Here is an 18,468-nt window from a genome sequence, read left to right on the forward strand (position 1 = left end):
ATAATAAAAACTTCCGTGATATCAAACTATACAACTGTAACAAATTGTTACAGCAAACTTACGTATTATCTCCAAAAACATTATTAATATATCTAATAAAAAAAAATTAACTCCATATTTTCCTCAAATCATTTTCTTAGAACCTTCTCTTTTTCATCTTTTCTTAAATTAAATTAAATTTTTCCTACTCTATCCACCCATAATTGTTTTAGATGGATTTTCCATCTCCCTATGTCTCATGTAGTTGGTTTTTACCACAGATTTCTCAAAAACTACTAATACAGTTTTGGGATCTTTTTTCACTTCACTTTTTTTATCATGTGGCATATACAAATTCAACAGATAACCAAAACAATCTGCAGAAAGTAAGAGAAACAAAGTGGTTGACAAATATTAACTACAAAAGCACAAAATGTTTCAATTACAAGCAGAAACTTACATAAACCCAGCTCATGTGATGCCAGGAACGGAATAGTTTCTGTACTTATTGAAAAAGCACACAAAGTTCTTTAAAGAAAAATTCTTTCTAGCAAAACAAGTACAATTTTACTAAAAATCCAACTGTATATTGTACTAAAAAATAATTTACTATTATGTAGACATTTTCATGTTCGAATAAATTATAAATTTTTCTAATTCTATTAAGAAAAATTTACTTTTTATTTTTCTATTGAATATAGTAGAAGTAAAGGAAATAAATGAAATGTTATAAAGTTGCATGTAAATATAGTTTTACGTATGAGGTAATAGATCCATGGTAGAAATTAAATTTTGATTTTCAGCTCATAAACAACTCTGTCATTGTATTTTGATTCAATCTTTAACAAAAAACATAGCAAATTTCTATCAGCAATCTTATGTAAGAGACTCTTACATCTATACTATCTTAGACTTCTTCCCTATATGAAAAATAAATTAATATTTTGTTCATCATTACTAATTGTATTACCCAGCTGAATGATTTTTACACAACCATAGACTAAATTGTACCAAACCAGTAAAGGGAAAAATTGTGAAATCAACTGAAAGGATTAAAATCGTAATTTTCAAGTTTATTATGGAAGAAGGTCTTTTTTTAGTAAATGTGTTAACAGATCTTGATCAAACTGACAATTTTTACCAGTAACAATAGTATCACTTGATTCAGTATTATATTAAACTTTGCTCTAGTTGTTTATAGTTGCTTTTGTTACTTATTAATTCCAATTTTTTTGACATATTTAATAATAATATACATATATATAATATAATATAATATATATATATATTATAATCATATAAAATTTATTTAGATTTATGTACATTTTAAAATCAATAATCAAAAAAAGAGGGAATTCTGAGTGTTTCAACAAGATATGAAGTTATAATCCAGGCATCTGTAGGATCAAAAGTTTTTGTTCTAATGAATCAGTTTTCTAAGACCCTCAAGTCCTGCTAAGTCAGCTACGTTATAAATTTTTTTTAATCCTGTTATAAAGACTTACCCTGGCAGTTAAGTAATTTGCATATAGTGTTTGTTGACAAAACAGTCATTATACAAATTTTATCAGCTGATATTTATAAAAAATTATTTGAGTTTAAGTCAGCCCTGTCTAACCTGGGACTCCGGGCTCACAGCACCATAGCGCCCTTTGTTTTGTCTTTTGGCACCCGTGCCATTTACCAATTTTTAATACTAATTCACATTTCAAAATAACATTATATTTTACATCTTAAAAAGAATATAAAAAATACATTTTAGCCTTTACACATTTTTCAAAAGTTCAATAGAAATAATTCTGCTGGCTGTTGTAACAGGTGTTCATTTCTTTGTCATTGTTGTTGACAAATCCATTTCCTTACAACCCATGTTTGTAATGATATAAGTAGGTATAATACGTTCCTAACTCACCAGGTTGGTATACTGATTTGGAAGTCGAGAGTTCCAGTGTTCAAATCCTAGAAAAGTCAGTTATTTTTACACAGATTTGAATACTAGATTGTGGATACCGGGGTGTACGTTGGTGGTTGGGTTTCAATTAACCACACATCTCAGGATTGGTCGAACTGAGACTGTACAAGACTACACTTCATTTACACTCACACATATCATACTCATTCATTCACTGAAGTATTATCTGAACAATAATTTCTGGAGGCTAAACGGGAAAAAAAAAGAATTGTCATTCATCTGATAGTTTGCTCTCCACTCAAGCTCCTAGCATACTTTGTAATAAATTTCAAACTTACTTTTAAAACAGATGTTTTTTTCGAGCAATTTTTGCATTATTCACTGAGACACTGATTTTTCAGGCATTTAGTTAAACTAATGAGGATCATTTCTGGTCAGTAGTTGTTAATAAATTTAAACCTGACAGTTTTAAGACAGTGAATTTTTTGTTCTTTGAGTAAAACCAAGTCCCTTTCATTATTTGTATTTCCTAACATAGATTTTAATAAATTTTAACGTGATGTTCCTAAAAATTGATGTTTCTCATGTGAGAGAGTTTTTGGATTAATTTGCATGAGGGTGTGCTGTGGTCAGTGAATTTTCTTTTATATAGAAAAACCAATGAGCCAAAAACCAATCTTTCAACATAATTAATTACGTCTTCAGTCAATAAGGAGATGAATTTGACACATTTTAACAGTTCTGACTCTTGAGTGCCATTCCATTCTTGTATTTTAACTTCAGTATAACTTGGGAGTTATGAAGTGAAGTGAAGTACATTCTGCTCGAACAATTTATTATGTTATTGTGATACGTTATACATTAACTTTGATTTGATTTTCGTCTTCACTGACTTCAGTAGGTCGACCTACGTTGGTCTTTTCCCCATTCTGGGAATTTTTCATCCCCAGAATGGGATTTTTTAAACCAATGCTGACATGTGAGTCAGTAAATTTCACAATTTCTTTGTAGGCCTCAGCAACTCTTGTCTTTACAAATATAAAAAAGTCAAATATCAAAAATGTTTTTGTTTTTATTTATGGTTAAAATTAACCATAAAATAACAGCTGCAAAAAGATTACGCAAATTTGTTTTTAAAGAAGCTATCAAATGCAAAAATAAAAATTATAACATTGACAGAATTTTTTCAAACAAACATAAAACTATCTATTTGTGAAAAATGAAATTACCTTCTTGCCAAGCCCAATAAATGCAAACTTGGCATTTAACTTGCTAAGCTTTTTCATGACTATGGGTTCATATTCATTAGTTATTAAAATAATTTCTCAGGCAATGCATTACCTTCATCATAAGACAAAATTAGCAGTTGTCATAATCAACTATAGGTCTGATAGTTTTACAATTGGTGTTATAGAGGAAGAAGAGGAAGTTGAGGAGGATGGAATGGGAGAAACAATACTGAGACCTGAATTTAAGAGAGCATTAAAAGATTTAAATGGCAGAAAGGCTCCTGGAATAGAGGGAATACCTGTAGAATTACTGCGCAGTGCTGGTGAGGAAGCGATTGATAGATTATACAAACTGGTGTGTAATATTTATGAAAAAGGGGAATTTCCGTCAGACTTCAAAAAAAGTGTTATAGTAATGATACCAAAGAAACCAGGGGCAGATAAATGTGAGGAATACAGAACAATTAGTTTAACTAGTCATGCATCATAAATCTTAACTAGAATTCTATACAGAAGAATTGAGAGGAGAGTGGAGGAAGGGTTAGGAGAAGACCAATTTGGTTTCAGGAAAAGTATAGGGACAAGGGAAGAAATTTTAGGCCTCAGATTAATAGTAGAAGGAAGATTAAAGAAAAACAAACCAACATACTTGGCGTTTATAGACCTAGAAAAGGCATTCGATAACGTAGACTGGAATAAAATGTTCAGCATTTTAAAAAAATTAGGGTTCAAATACAGAGATAGAAGAACAATTGCTAACATGTACAGGAACCAAACAGCAACAGTAACAATTGAAGAACATAAGAAAGAAGCCATAATAAGAAAGCGAGTCCGACAAGGATGTTCCTTATCTCCGTTACTTTTTAATCTTTACATGGAACTAGCAGTTAATGATGTTAAAGAACAATTTAGATTCGGAGTAACAGTACAAGATGAAAAGATAAAGATGCTACAATTTGCCGATGATATAGTAATTCTAGCCGAGAGTAAAAAGGATTTAGAAGAAACAATGAACGGCATAGATGAAGTCCTACGCAAAAACTATCGCATGAAAATAAACAAGAACAAAACAAAAGTAATGAAATGTAGTAGAAATAACAAAGATGGACCACTGAATGTGAAAATAGGAGGAGAAAAGATTATGGAGGTAGAAGAATTTTGTTATTTGGGAAGTAAAATTACTAAAGATGGACGAAGCAGGAGCGATATAAAATGCCGAATAGCACAAGCTAAACGAGCCTTCAGTAAGAAATATAATTTGTTTACATCAAAAATGAATTTAAATGTCAGGAAAAGTGTATGTTTGGAGTGTCGCTTTATATGGAAGTGAAACTTGGACAATCGGAGTATCTGAGAAGAAAAGATTAGAAGCTTTTGAAATGTGGTGCTATAGGAGAATGTTAAAAATCAGATGGGTGGATAAAGTGACAAATGAAGAGGTATTGCGGCAAATAGATGAAGAAAGTAGCATTTGGAAAAATATAGTTAAAAGAAGAGACAGACTTATAGGCCACATACTAAGGCATCCTGGAATAGTCGCTTTAATATTGGAAGGACAGGTAGAAGGGAAAAATTGTGTAGGCAGGCCACGTTTGGAGTATGTAAAACAAATTGTTGGGGATGTAGGATGTAGAGGGTATACTGAAATGAAACGACTAGCACTAGATAGGGAATCTTGGAGAGCTGCATCAAACCAGTCAAATGACTGAAGACAAAAAAAAAAAAAAAAAAAAGAATTGTCTAGAATTTTTGTGTGTCCTGTACCAGTAGTACTTTTGCTTATTCCTAGTAAACAAAGTTTACTAGGTTTTCAAGGTACATGATTTTAAATCTTTTATAATCTGAATTTTATGAATGAAAAACCTAGACGCTGGTGCAAAATCTGTTGTATCGATATAAAAAATAATTTTGATTATTTAACTGTTCTTTTTCAATTTTTTTTAAAAAACCCATTCTTTTTCAAATCTTTTTTCAGACCAGTTATATCTGGGCCTCCATTGGCCCCTATCTGTATCTTACAATATGAAAATCTGATGTGACTTACAATTAGCATACATTTAATATTTCGTAAAAGTAATAACTGTTGGAATCTTCATGTGTAAAATTAAAGTTTGGTGTACATTCTCATCAGTATGGACTTTTCATGTCATAATTGTTTAACCTTATACAACAATCAAGCTTTCTAGAATTCCATTATATACTGTTTCTATATAAGTTTGTTTTTTTACCTCAGAAATGTACCTCGTAATTCCTATTTTAATAAAGTTTGCGTGGAAAGTTAATCATAAAACATGATTGAGATACATTCTACCCTTTTAATGCCAGAAATAACAAGGACCACCTCTTAAAAACACTCCTCTCCTAACACCAAAGAAAGCATTACAAGCCTTTTTGTCAGCATATTGACAAAAAGGCTTGAAAGCAGTCCTTGAATTCAAGATTCTCATCAAGAATATCACCTAGATACTTCTGCAGCGGGGCATAACCTAATTCGATGATCTGTCATCAATACATAAGGTCATTGTGTAACAGCTACTCTGCCCTTGAGCAACATCATTATTCTTTTCTGTGGGCTAAACACCACCTTATGTTGCAAACTCCACTACTGGAATGCCTTAAAGCAACAGAAATCATTATTATAAGAGTTGTAAAATAATGTATTTACTACATTTGTTTTGATTTTACATTAAAATGTGTAGTTGTAATTGTAGTAATAATTCCAAAAAATATATAAACTAAAGATCATTCATTTTTACTTCCTTGTACGAACTAAAAGATCATCCCTGAATCCATTTTGACTAGTTTCAGTGTGACATCTTTACATATGTATCTCGCATAACTCAAACACAATTAGCTGTAGGATGTTGAAGTTTTGGATTTAGGATTGTTGTACATTTAGTTATCACCTCCCTTTTTAAGTAAGTAAATTTCATGATATTCAGTACAGTACTGAAAAATATAGCTCATAATTCATGAACATTCACATAATAAAAACTTCCGTGATATCAAACTATACAACTGTAACAAATTGTTACAGCAAACTTACGTATTATCTCCAAAAACATTATTAATATATCTAATAAAAAAAAATTAACTCCATATTTTCCTCAAATCATTTTCTTAGAACCTTCTCTTTTTCATCTTTTCTTAAATTAAATTAAATTTTTCCTACTCTATCCACCCATAATTGTTTTAGATGGATTTTCCATCTCCCTATGTCTCATGTAGTTGGTTTTTACCACAGATTTCTCAAAAACTACTAATACAGTTTTGGGATCTTTTTTCACTTCACTTTTTTTATCATGTGGCATATACAAATTCAACAGATAACCAAAACAATCTGCAGAAAGTAAGAGAAACAAAGTGGTTGACAAATATTAACTACAAAAGCACAAAATGTTTCAATTACAAGCAGAAACTTACATAAACCCAGCTCATGTGATGCCAGGAACGGAATAGTTTCTGTACTTATTGAAAAAGCACACAAAGTTCTTTAAAGAAAAATTCTTTCTAGCAAAACAAGTACAATTTTACTAAAAATCCAACTGTATATTGTACTAAAAAATAATTTACTATTATGTAGACATTTTCATGTTCGAATAAATTATAAATTTTTCTAATTCTATTAAGAAAAATTTACTTTTTATTTTTCTATTGAATATAGTAGAAGTAAAGGAAATAAATGAAGTGTTATAAAGTTGCATGTAAATATAGTTTTACGTATGAGGTAATAGATCCATGGTAGAAATTAAATTTTGATTTTCAGCTCATAAACAACTCTGTCATTGTATTTTGATTCAATCTTTAACAAAAAACATAGCAAATTTCTATCAGCAATCTTATGTAAGAGACTCTTACATCTATACTATCTTAGACTTCTTCCCTATATGAAAAATAAATTAATATTTTGTTCATCATTACTAATTGTATTACCCAGCTGAATGATTTTTACACAACCATAGACTAAATTGTACCAAACCAGTAAAGGGAAAAATTGTGAAATCAACTGAAAGGATTAAAATCGTAATTTTCAAGTTTATTATGGAAGAAGGTCTTTTTTTAGTAAATGTGTTAACAGATCTTGATCAAACTGACAATTTTTACCAGTAACAATAGTATCACTTGATTCAGTATTATATTAAACTTTGCTCTAGTTGTTTATAGTTGCTTTTGTTACTTATTAATTCCAATTTTTTTGACATATTTAATAATAATATACATATATATAATATAATATATAATGTATATATGTCGGAGAGGCGAGGAGATTTGTCAGGGATTCAACGCCTTGTGCTTCACTCATTCCCACCATTACAAGTGGAGAATATATAAGATTATAATAAAGTTCAATTAATAAAAATGAGTAGATAACTTGTACAATGAAATAATTACAAATGATAATTATCACTTATCAATAACTCAGTAGCACACGAATTACAATATAAGATTAATTCAATTTAGAATTCAAGTAATATTAAAACAACTTGCGATAGACCGAGGCTCAGGGAAATAACGAATTCGCGATCACCAGGACGTCTGTTCGATCTGGGTTCCAAAGCAAGACTACTTTTTCTCAATATTCTCAAATAATATACCTACTGCATATTTCCTTTTCCTTATTAATTTTATGATACCCCTATCGTCCTGGGATCCCGACTACGTTGACAACCATGTGCCTACCTAGGCCTAAGCCTACCGCAATAAAACAATTTAAACCTTATTTTACAAAACATTACAAGTAATAGTACATTTCTTAAAACTACTAAATATACAGATATTCTAAAGAATATTCTCATCGTTTTGTCGGAAGATACTCCACTGTACTTTATTCTCCGACATATATATATATATATATATATATATATATATATATATATATTATAATCATATAAAATTTATTTAGATTTATGTACATTTTAAAATCAATAATCAAAAAAAGAGGGAATTCTGAGTGTTTCAACAAGATATGAAGTTATAATCCAGGCATCTGTAGGATCATAGGTTTTTGTTCTAATGAATCAGTTTTCTAAGACCCTCAAGTCCTGCTAAGTCAGCTACGTTATAAATTTTTTGTAATCCTGTTATAAAGACTTACCCTGGCAGTTAAGTAATTTGCATATAGTGTTTGTTGACAAAACAGTCATTATACAAATTTTATCAGCTGATATTTATAAAAAATTATTTGAGTTTAAGTCAGCCCTGTCTAACCTGGGACTCCGGGCTTACAGCACCATAGCGCCCTTTGTTTTGTCTTCTGGCACCCGTGCCATTTACCAATTTTTAATACTAATACAATTACATACTTTCCATTTTGTTCAATAATCTTTCGCCATCTTTCTGGCAACTTCATGATTCCATCCTCATAGAACTTCTGATCCTTATTGGTAAAAAACTGAACCAAGTGCAATTTCAGGTCATCATCATTAATGAAACTTTGCCACTGAAAGAGTTTTTCAAACTTCAAAATAAATGGTAATCTGATGGTCCGAAAACAGGGCTATATGGGAGATGAGACGTCACTTCCCAAACAAGTTCCTGTAATTTTCCATAAGTTATCAAAAATGTGTGAAACCTTGCACTGTCTTAGTGGAATACGATTCATTTGAAATTTTCCAATTCTAGCCATTCTTCTTTGATTACTTCCTCCAGTTTCATTAGTTGTTAACAGTAAACAAGTGAATTGATCATCCTTGGAAACAGCTCAAAATATACAACACCTTTGTAATCCAACCAAATTGACAGCATCACCTTTTTTGAGGCAATTCAGCTTTTGTTCTGGCTTGTGCTCGACTGTGATAGTTTTCAATTGATGTTATTGTAGATGATCCATTTTTCATCAACAATGACGATTTGTTTCAAAAAGAGTTGGCTTCATTGCGTTTGAGATGCACATTGCAAATACAGATTCATTGTGTTACGTGAATCTTTCAATTCATGCAGAACCCAAATATCGAGTTTCTTAATGAGTCAAAGACATTTGATGTGACTTTCAATTGTTGTGTGCGATACATTTAACCTCTCTGCAATCTCTCTCACAGTTATATGATGATCCAATTCAATTACAACTTTGATTTGATTTTCGTCTTCACTGACTTCAGTAGGTCGACCTACGTTGGTCTTTTCCCCATTGTGGGGATTTTTCATCCCCAGAATGGGATTTTTTAAACCAATGCTGACATGTGAGTCAGTAAATTTCACAATTTCTTTGTAGGCCTCAGCAACTCTTGTCTTTACAAATATAAAAAAGTAAAATATCAAAAATGTTTTTGTTTTTATTTATGGTTAAAATTAACCATAAAATAACAGCTGCAAAAAGATTACGCAAATTTGTTTTTAAAGAAGCTATCAAATGCAAAAATAAAAATTATAACATTGACAGAATTTTTTCAAACAAACATAAAACTATCTATTTGTGAAAAATGAAATTACCTTCTTGCCAAGCCCAATAAATGCAAACTTGGCATTTAACTTGCTAAGCTTTTTCATGACTATGGGTTCATAATCATTAGTTATTAAAATAATTTCTCAGGCAATGCATTACCTTCATCATAAGACAAAATTAACAGTTGTCATAATCAACTACAGGTCTGATAGTTTTACAATTGGTGTTATAGAGGAAGAAGAGGAAGTTGAGGAGGATGGAATGGGAGAAACAATACTGAGATCTGAATTTAAGAGAGCATTAAAAGATTTAAATGGCAGAAAGGCTCCTGGAATAGAGGGAATACCTGTAGAATTACTGCGCAGTGCTGGTGAGGAAGCGATTGATAGATTATACAAACTGGTGTGTAATATTTATGAAAAAGGGGAATTTCCGTCAGACTTCAAAAAAAGTGTTATAGTAATGATACCAAAGAAACCAGGGGCAGATAAATGTGAAGAATACAGAACAATTAGTTTAACTAGTCATGCATCATAAATCTTAACTAGAATTCTATACAGAAGAATTGAGAGGAGAGTGGAGGAAGGGTTAGGAGAAGACCAATTTGGTTTCAGGAAAAGTATAGGGACAAGGGAAGAAATTTTAGGCCTCAGATTAATAGTAGAAGGAAGATTAAAGAAAAACAAACCAACATACTTGGCGTTTATAGACCTAGAAAAGGCATTCGATAACGTAGACTGGAATAAAATGTTCAGCATTTTAAAAAAATTAGGGTTCAAATACAGAGATAGAAGAACAATTGCTAACATGTACAGGAACCAAACAGCAACAGTAACAATTGAAGAACATAAGAAAGAAGCCATAATAAGAAAGCGAGTCCGACAAGGATGTTCCTTATCTCCGTTACTTTTTAATCTTTACATGGAACTAGCAGTTAATGATGTTAAAGAACAATTTAGATTCGGAGTAACAGTACAAGATGAAAAGATAAAGATGCTACAATTTGCCGATGATATAGTAATTCTAGCCGAGAGTAAAAACGATTTAGAAGAAACAATGAACGGCATAGATGAAGTCCTACGCAAGAACTATCGCATGAAAATAAACAAATACAAAACAAAAGTGATGAAATGTATTAGAAATAACAAAGATGGACCAATGAATGTGAAAATAGGAGGAGAAAAGATTATGGAAGTAGAAGAATTTTGTTATTTGGGAAGTAGAATTACTAAAGATGGACGAAGCAGGAGCGATATAAAATGCCGAATAGCACAAGCTAAACGATCCTTCAGTAAGAAATATAATTTGTTTACATCAAAGATTAATTTAAATGTCTGGAAAAGATTTTTGAAAGTGTATGTTTGGAGTGTCGCTTTATATGGAAGTGAAACTTGGACAATCGGAGTATCTGAGAAGAAAAGATTAGAAGCTTTTGAAATGTGGTGCTATAGGAGAATGTTAAAAATCAGATGGGTGGATAAAGTGACAAATGAAGAGGTATTGCGGCAAATAGATGAAGAAGCATTTGGAAAAATATAATTAAAAGAAGAGACAGACTTATAGGCCACATACTAAGGCATCCTGGAATAGTCGCTTTAATATTGGAAGGACAGGTAGAAGGAAAAAATTGTGTAGGCAGGCCACGCTTAGAATATGTAAAACAAATTGTTAGGGATGTAGGATGTAGAGGTTATACTGAAATGCAATGACTAGCACTAGATAAGGAATCTTGGAGAGTCTAACCAGTCAAATGACTGAATACAAAAAAAAAAATTTTACAATTTTCTATTTTACAATAGTTCCATAAAATTTTACAACTCAATTAAACAGGAAATAATAAACATTTTGTAATATAAATAATACAAATTACGTACGAACAAAACAAAATTTTATTGAGCACACACCTATTTTACAGACTTATCTTAACACACCTATTTTATGAGCTGCCTTCATATGAGTTTCTAATGCTGATTTAAATGTAAAAGACTTTGAACAGTCATTAACCATACACTTCCACTTTCTTTCTGTATGAAAATCCTTCACATGCTTATGTAATGAAGTTATTCTATTAAATTTTTTATCGATACAATATTTACATACAAAACGTTTTTCATTCATATGTGCTAAAATATGAGTTTCTAATGACAGTTTGTTATGAAAAATCTTAGAACAATATGCACAAATAAATTCTTCCTTTTCTTTAACATCACTTTCTAAGGAACAACATTGAGAACTCTTACGTTTTCCGCAAATAGGACAAACTTTCTTCAAATTGATCTTTACAATAGCATGGCTGCTATTTATATGGGTTTGCAAAGCTCGATTGTCTCTTAACTTTTTACCACACTGATCACATATTTTATCTGATACTCTTATTTTATCTTTATGATACTTAGACATGTGTCGTTCCCTTTCATTTCTATCAGAAAATATCTCAAAACAATGCAAACACACTCTCTTACAAATATGATCTCTAACATGAGATATATACTGTGTTACACCATCAAATTTAATGTTGTTGCATATGTGACAACTAAAGTATGAATAACTGACATGTTTTTGTACATGGTTTACATAACGTTTAGTATCCTTAAAAAGTTGATAACATTTGTAACAAATTAATAAGAGATGACTTTGAATGTGCCTAAAAATTCTTTCTTCTATTCGTCCAACCACTTTTTTGCAAGAACTGAATGGACATTCGAATCCATGACTCAAATTTTTGCCTAGAACTTCTTTTTTTGATAGCTGTAACTTTTCTAATGGTATTTTCTTACTTAATATATCTTGAAAATATTTTATGACTTCTTTATTGTTCATCAATTTAACTTCATTACAAGGATTATCCTTGCTACTGTAAAAAAAAAAAAATTAATCTTAATCGGAAATAATTCAAAAGTTCACATACTTAATAGCACAGTTTGAAGATCATTCATTAAGTAAACATCTATACCAATAAATTCAAACAAATATAATTAAAAAATAATGTTTTTTATTTATTTATTTTAATATTATTATCCTTGCTCATTGTATTAGCAATTAAGAAATACATTTTTTTACCTACCGTTGCTTCCAGAATAGCTGTTGCATAGCATTTTTATTTAGAAAAAGTAAAATCAGATCAGGATGCTCAAGTGTTTCCCAAGAAAATATTTAAAGCATTACAAGAGTTATTGCAGCAAATTTGCATTATGCAGAATTAAGTCGGCTAACTGGCTGCACTGGTATTTTGTACAATGCGATAAGATACATTGGGAATTCCATAATAAGTTATGGAAGTATATTCATAATATACTGTTTTTCCACTTGCCATGAAATCTGAGCTTTATCTGATCCCAGAAAATATTCAAGATCACTTTCCATATATCTGCCTGATTTTTTCAGTTTTGAATACAGAATGAACGGCTGACAATTGCTTCCCGCAGTTTTATGACACATCTGTTTTTCATCACCAATAGACATTCATCATTTACTAAAAACATCAAGGCTTCACCTGTTCATTTTTATGCTCAGAGATTATCTTTGTCAAGGGTAATCGTTTGATACAAATTGCATAACATCCAAAATATTCACAAATCATTTCATGTACAAAACTTTGAAATTTGAAGAAATGGGACGTGCAATTGATTAATCAGTAGTGACTTGTCTATCTTTAAATATTTCATAGTAGTTTTTTCCTCAGTTCTTCATTCAGAACAGAAAATCATCAACAATAATTTTTGTTATTCTTTACTGATCATGATGTACCATTTTCTGTTTATTTCATTCATGATGATTATCACAATTCATGTCCTCCTATTTACCCACAATCTTCTATGGCAAAATTTTCTTATAATTTATTAATTATTTCACTTCTTACCTGGTATTTTATGTTTAGCAACATTTTTATTTTTTCACTTTTTTTAAACGATTATGAAAACGGTAAAAAAAAACAGATTGTCTCAGACAGAGACAGAGCTAATACAAGGAAGTCAGCAGGGAATTAGTATTACTAAAACATTCACTTGTATGACAACTATACACAAACCTTCTTTCTTTTTACTTCCTTGTACAAAGTAAAGGAAGTATTGTGATCGGGAAAAATTTTGATTTACAGATTTCCAGTTAAAATATCCATTCTGACTAGTTTCAGTGTGACATCTGTACATATGTACATACATATGTATATCGCATAATTCATAAGCGATTAGCCATAGGATGTTGAAACTTTGGATTTAGTACTGTTGTAACATCTAATTGTGCACCTCCCCTTTTGATTGCAATCGACTGTACAAAGTGTTCAAAAAAAGCCAAAAATCCAAAAAAAATTTGGATTTTGGACTTTCTTTTAACTGCAGTAATTAGCCCTCATTGAGAGCTTTTCAATAATATATCATAAGTGTTACTTATTTTCATTGGTTCCAGAGTTATCCCAAATAAAGTTTTAATTAATGAAATATTTGGATCTGTACATCGGTTCAAATCCGGCTTCATCTCCTCTTTTTAACTTTTTTTCTAGTTTAAGTATGTAATTTTCATTTTAAAAATATGTATATATGTAATTTAATAGGCATTCAACGAAGTCATGTGATGTCCAAATCAGATTTTTTACATTCTGAATGATGCTTACAGTCACAAATGATAAGAAAAAGGCACAGTAAATTTTTTTAGGGAATATTATGTCAGTTATTATTTCATCATATTAAATGATTATTTAAACAAGTGTACATGACTGTTATGTACCCAATACAATACATCAGACCTTTGATGATCATGGGCTTGAACAACACACAATATTACTACATGCAATATACATATATAAAAAACTTCTTAAGAATGTATTATGTTAATATACCAAAATTGCTAACAGCATATTGACTTAAAATTTGTAGATTCCCTATATTTATGATCTTAACTTTTGAAATTAAGTTTACAGTTGTGTAGTGCAACATTTAAGATAATATTAAATAATAGTTGATAGATGTTGTTAAAAACCGCATTAAATCTACAGACAGACAACAGAAAACATACTAAACCAGAAGTAAACAGAATTTCATTACTCAAGCAGTAAAATTATGAATGATAGATGAAGTAATGCAAACACTGAAAGCAAACAGTTACAAGCAAAGACAGCATGCATGCAAAAAAAAAATCTGTTAGAATTTTACATTTCTTACTATTACATCAAACAAAATTCTTGATAATATTTCAGTGCAGTACTTTATGTAATGAGACAAGGATATGAATAGTAGTCTAGAATCATACAAGTCAATAAAATTTAAAAAGAAAAAGTCTTAAAGACAAACAGGAGAGGTGAGAAATCCATGGTAAAATCTTCTAATAAGGCATACCAGATCAATAGACCACATACTGGAGCTTCTGAATTTAGATAATTTGGTAACAGAGGAGTATAGAATACAAGTATTCCAAAGGAAAACAGACTGGAATACACAACCAAATAATTGAAGACAATTAGGTCATGTTTTATGCATAATCTTTTTTAACTCTAGTCATTCTTGACAACACTGCATCATAATTCACTTCATAACGCAATTTAAATTACAATTCAACAAAAGTAGTATTGCAAAATTTTATAAAACAGAAATTACAATATTTATACTACCTTTATATCAAGAATGTAATTGAACACTGGGAGTCAAGTTCTTTTTGGCCAGTTTTCATTAGAAAATAATCTTGACAATTTTATTGAATTTATAACAAATTCTAATCCTTTTTATACAAATTAATTATTATAAATTTAACTTAAAACAAGACTACGTAAAAAAATCAATCATTGTAAAGAACTATTTGCTGAAATTATATATAGGTAACACTTTTGGCACTGTGTATAAGCTGTGATTTCTACAGTATCACAACAGACTACTCATTTTTTATTAAAAGCAAATCCTCCAAAAAAATAATTCCTTATATTAACTGTTTTGACTGAAAAAATTACAAAATTTAGAAAAAAATAAAAATAAAAAATAATATAATAAATTCATACCTTGAATTTTCCTCAGTAAATAAAGATGAAGAACCATGAATCATTCCATAAATCTCATAATGTATTTTTAAAAACATTTCTGAATGAAATATCATTCCGCAGGATGAACATACATGTTTTTCCTTTTTAATGTTCAATATATGTTTCTTAAATGATTGTTCACCATCAAAATAGATCAGCGAGCAGTCATTACAGTTATTTTTATCTTCAGTGTGATTTTCTTTTATATGAATTAAAAAACTGTTTGGGTTTTTTGTTATATACGGACAGAGACCACAATAATAATCACAATGAGCTTGTGCATGATATAAGTATAAATTGATATCAGAAAATTTTTCATCACAATCAGAACACCTCAATTTTTTGTTATTCAATTCAGAATAATGCTTTGTGAGTAAATGGTTTTTAAAATTAGTTTTAAGTCTAAAAACCACACCACAAAACTGACAGATTAACTTTAGATGACTATACAAATGATCTATTACTGCTTTTCGAGAATAGTAATATCTGGTGCATATGAAGCATTTAAATCCAATACGATAACTAATACCTGGACGTGGCCACTTTATAAAATAAGGCATAATTGAACACTTTCCTTTTAATATATTTTCAGCGCAATCAAAATATCTTGAGAATGATTCACTCATTAGATTATTCATATTTAGTTTTTCAACATTTCTGTAAAAATAAGAATAAATCAATCAAATTAATAAAAATACAATAAATAGTTCAATGAAATGGAGTATAAATGAAGCATTGAAACTGTTTCTACCAGTTTTCTTTAAATGGAAAGAAAATTTAATGTTGGTACATTGCTCCTTAAAGTTTGTCATTACAAAGTGCATTGGGGGTTAAAGAAAACAATCACTCTGTCTGCTGCAATGGTTTCTTATGAATGCTACCTGACCAACTGAGCAGGGAGGGTCTCTAGTAAATGTACCTAGGAGGAGAGAGCAGCACTGGCAATCCTACAGAAACAAATCATCATCTTTTTTTTTGGAGAATAATTCTCTATAGAGGATAACTTTCATTATACCCCAGTATATTTTTTAATCTTTCAATTATTTTTAGAACTACAAGAAATATAAACTCCGATAAATGTATATAATTTTTATTGATAACTATATAAAAATTGCAGGAAAAGTTGTTTTTTATTTTATTTATAACACCTATATGTAAACATTTAATGCAGTGAATACATTTAATATTAAAAATGGGATACCACACTTCCCATAATTCCCAACATTACGGGAATTATTTCCCATAATTCCAATTATGTTAAACGTAATTCTAACATAATTATCTTCTTCAAAGTCAAAACTCTCAAAAATAACGAAGAAAAGAAAAAGTTTTAATATAGAAGATTTAATTTTTATCATAACTTATAAGAAAACAGTTTTTTTATTAAAGAAACAAGCTTTTTATCATTATTATGCGGAGGAAATAATTTTTCTTTGTATTTTAATGCAAAAGTAAAACAGATTTTTCTATATTTAAATTGGGTTTATTAAACCAAATATGAGCCATATAGATCTACCACCTTTTGTAATTTTGAGGTAAAGGGTCAATCCATTTGATGTATCCCAAAAAAAAAAAAACATAAGCTGGTTGCTTGACGAATTCAAAAAAGATTGAAACTTACCCATTTGTTTCCTACATGTTTCAGGACCTTAAAACTATTTTTTTTTAAATTTTTTATTTAACCTCAGCCGGCCATTTTGTTGCGATACGCACACCTATTTTGTGATAGTAAGGGTTTACAGAAAAAAATCATAACTAAAAACTATTGGTCCTGGAAGGATGAAATAAAAGGCAATTTAATCACATTTTCCAAAGGTAAAATATTGATCCAGTGGTTTATATGCCTAACTGTCTTCATTTTATCAGAAAATTAACAATAAAGTTGAACATGAAAAACTGTGAAATTGCCTTTTGTTTCATCCTTTCAGGACCAATATTTCTTTAGTTATGATTTTTTTCGTAAACCCTTAGAATCACAAAAATAGAATATATCACTGCTTGAATAGAAAATTAAAAAAAAATAGTTTTAAGGTTCTGAGACATGTAGGAAACAAGTGGATAAGTTTAATTTTTTTTTTTCACATGACATTGCTTGACACTGGTCAAGCAACCACCCTTGGGTCACTTCAAATGGATTAACCCTGAAGTTAAAATCCTATACCTGTGTACTGTAAAACTTCTGCATTTTCTGAATGAAAAACTGTGATCAGTGATTATTACAGGCCTCTTTTGAAGCCAACTTTATACCATTAAGAATTCTGAAGACTCAAACAAATGGTAATCTGATGATGCAAAGTCAGAACTGTGTAGTGGATAGATCAAAACCTCTCTGTTAACCTCTCTCAATCTTCAATAGGTCACCAAAGATGTGTAGTGTCTGGTGTTATCCTGACTGAAGATGATATCTTTTCTATTGATCAATTCTGGTCACTTTATCTCGATTGCTTGTTGTAATCTTTCTAATTGTTGATTAAGAGATGTTTGTACCAATCATTTGACTGGGCAGTAGCAGCAGCTCATAGGGAACAATTCTTTTCCAGTAGCAGCAGCTCATAGTTTACAATTCTTTTCCCGTTCCCAGTCCTACCACACACACATCACTTTTCTTGGCATAAATCCTAACTTTACCACTGTTTCCAGGAGCTTCACCTTGCTTCAGTCTTTTCTGTACACTTTTGTATGTAATAAATTTCTCATCTCTCATATGAGCCACTTCAAAAGCGATTCAATTTTACCAACAATTTGCAGGTCATTTAAAAACGTTTCAGTTTCATTCCATTTCACCAACAATTCGCAGTTGGAAATTCAATCCGTTAAATCTTTCATTGTTAAATCATGTGACATTCAAACATCACTTTTTGGGGTACTCAGCCTTCTTCATGTTTAAAACTGTTTTGTGGTTAATTCTTTGTTACTGATATTATGATTGTTAATGTGCCAATCTTGTTCAAGTTTACCCATG

At 30.2% G+C, this 18,468-nt stretch overlaps 1 protein-coding gene across 3 annotated transcripts in view; it reads right to left on the bottom strand.

Annotated features, from left to right (window-relative positions):
* Positions 1–11,373: 11,373 nt before the first annotated feature.
* Positions 11,374–18,468, bottom strand: part of LOC142330513 (uncharacterized) — a 36,228-nt gene continuing 29,133 nt past the window's right edge. For 2 of the 3 annotated variants that reach the window (XM_075375835.1, XM_075375833.1), the window contains exons 6-7: positions 15,486–16,163; positions 11,374–12,356 (exon numbers count right to left, since the gene is read on the bottom strand). In XM_075375835.1, coding sequence (XP_075231950.1) covers positions 11,420–12,356; positions 15,486–16,163 — 1,615 coding nt within the window. In that variant the 3' untranslated portion in view covers positions 11,374–11,419. The remainder of the gene's footprint in view (positions 12,357–15,485; positions 16,164–18,468) is intronic. The other variant, XM_075375834.1, reaches the window with a different exon arrangement.

This window comes from Lycorma delicatula, chromosome 9 (assembly GCF_047948215.1).
Source record: "Lycorma delicatula isolate Av1 chromosome 9, ASM4794821v1, whole genome shotgun sequence".
Taxonomy (NCBI): Eukaryota; Metazoa; Arthropoda; class Insecta; order Hemiptera; family Fulgoridae; genus Lycorma; species Lycorma delicatula.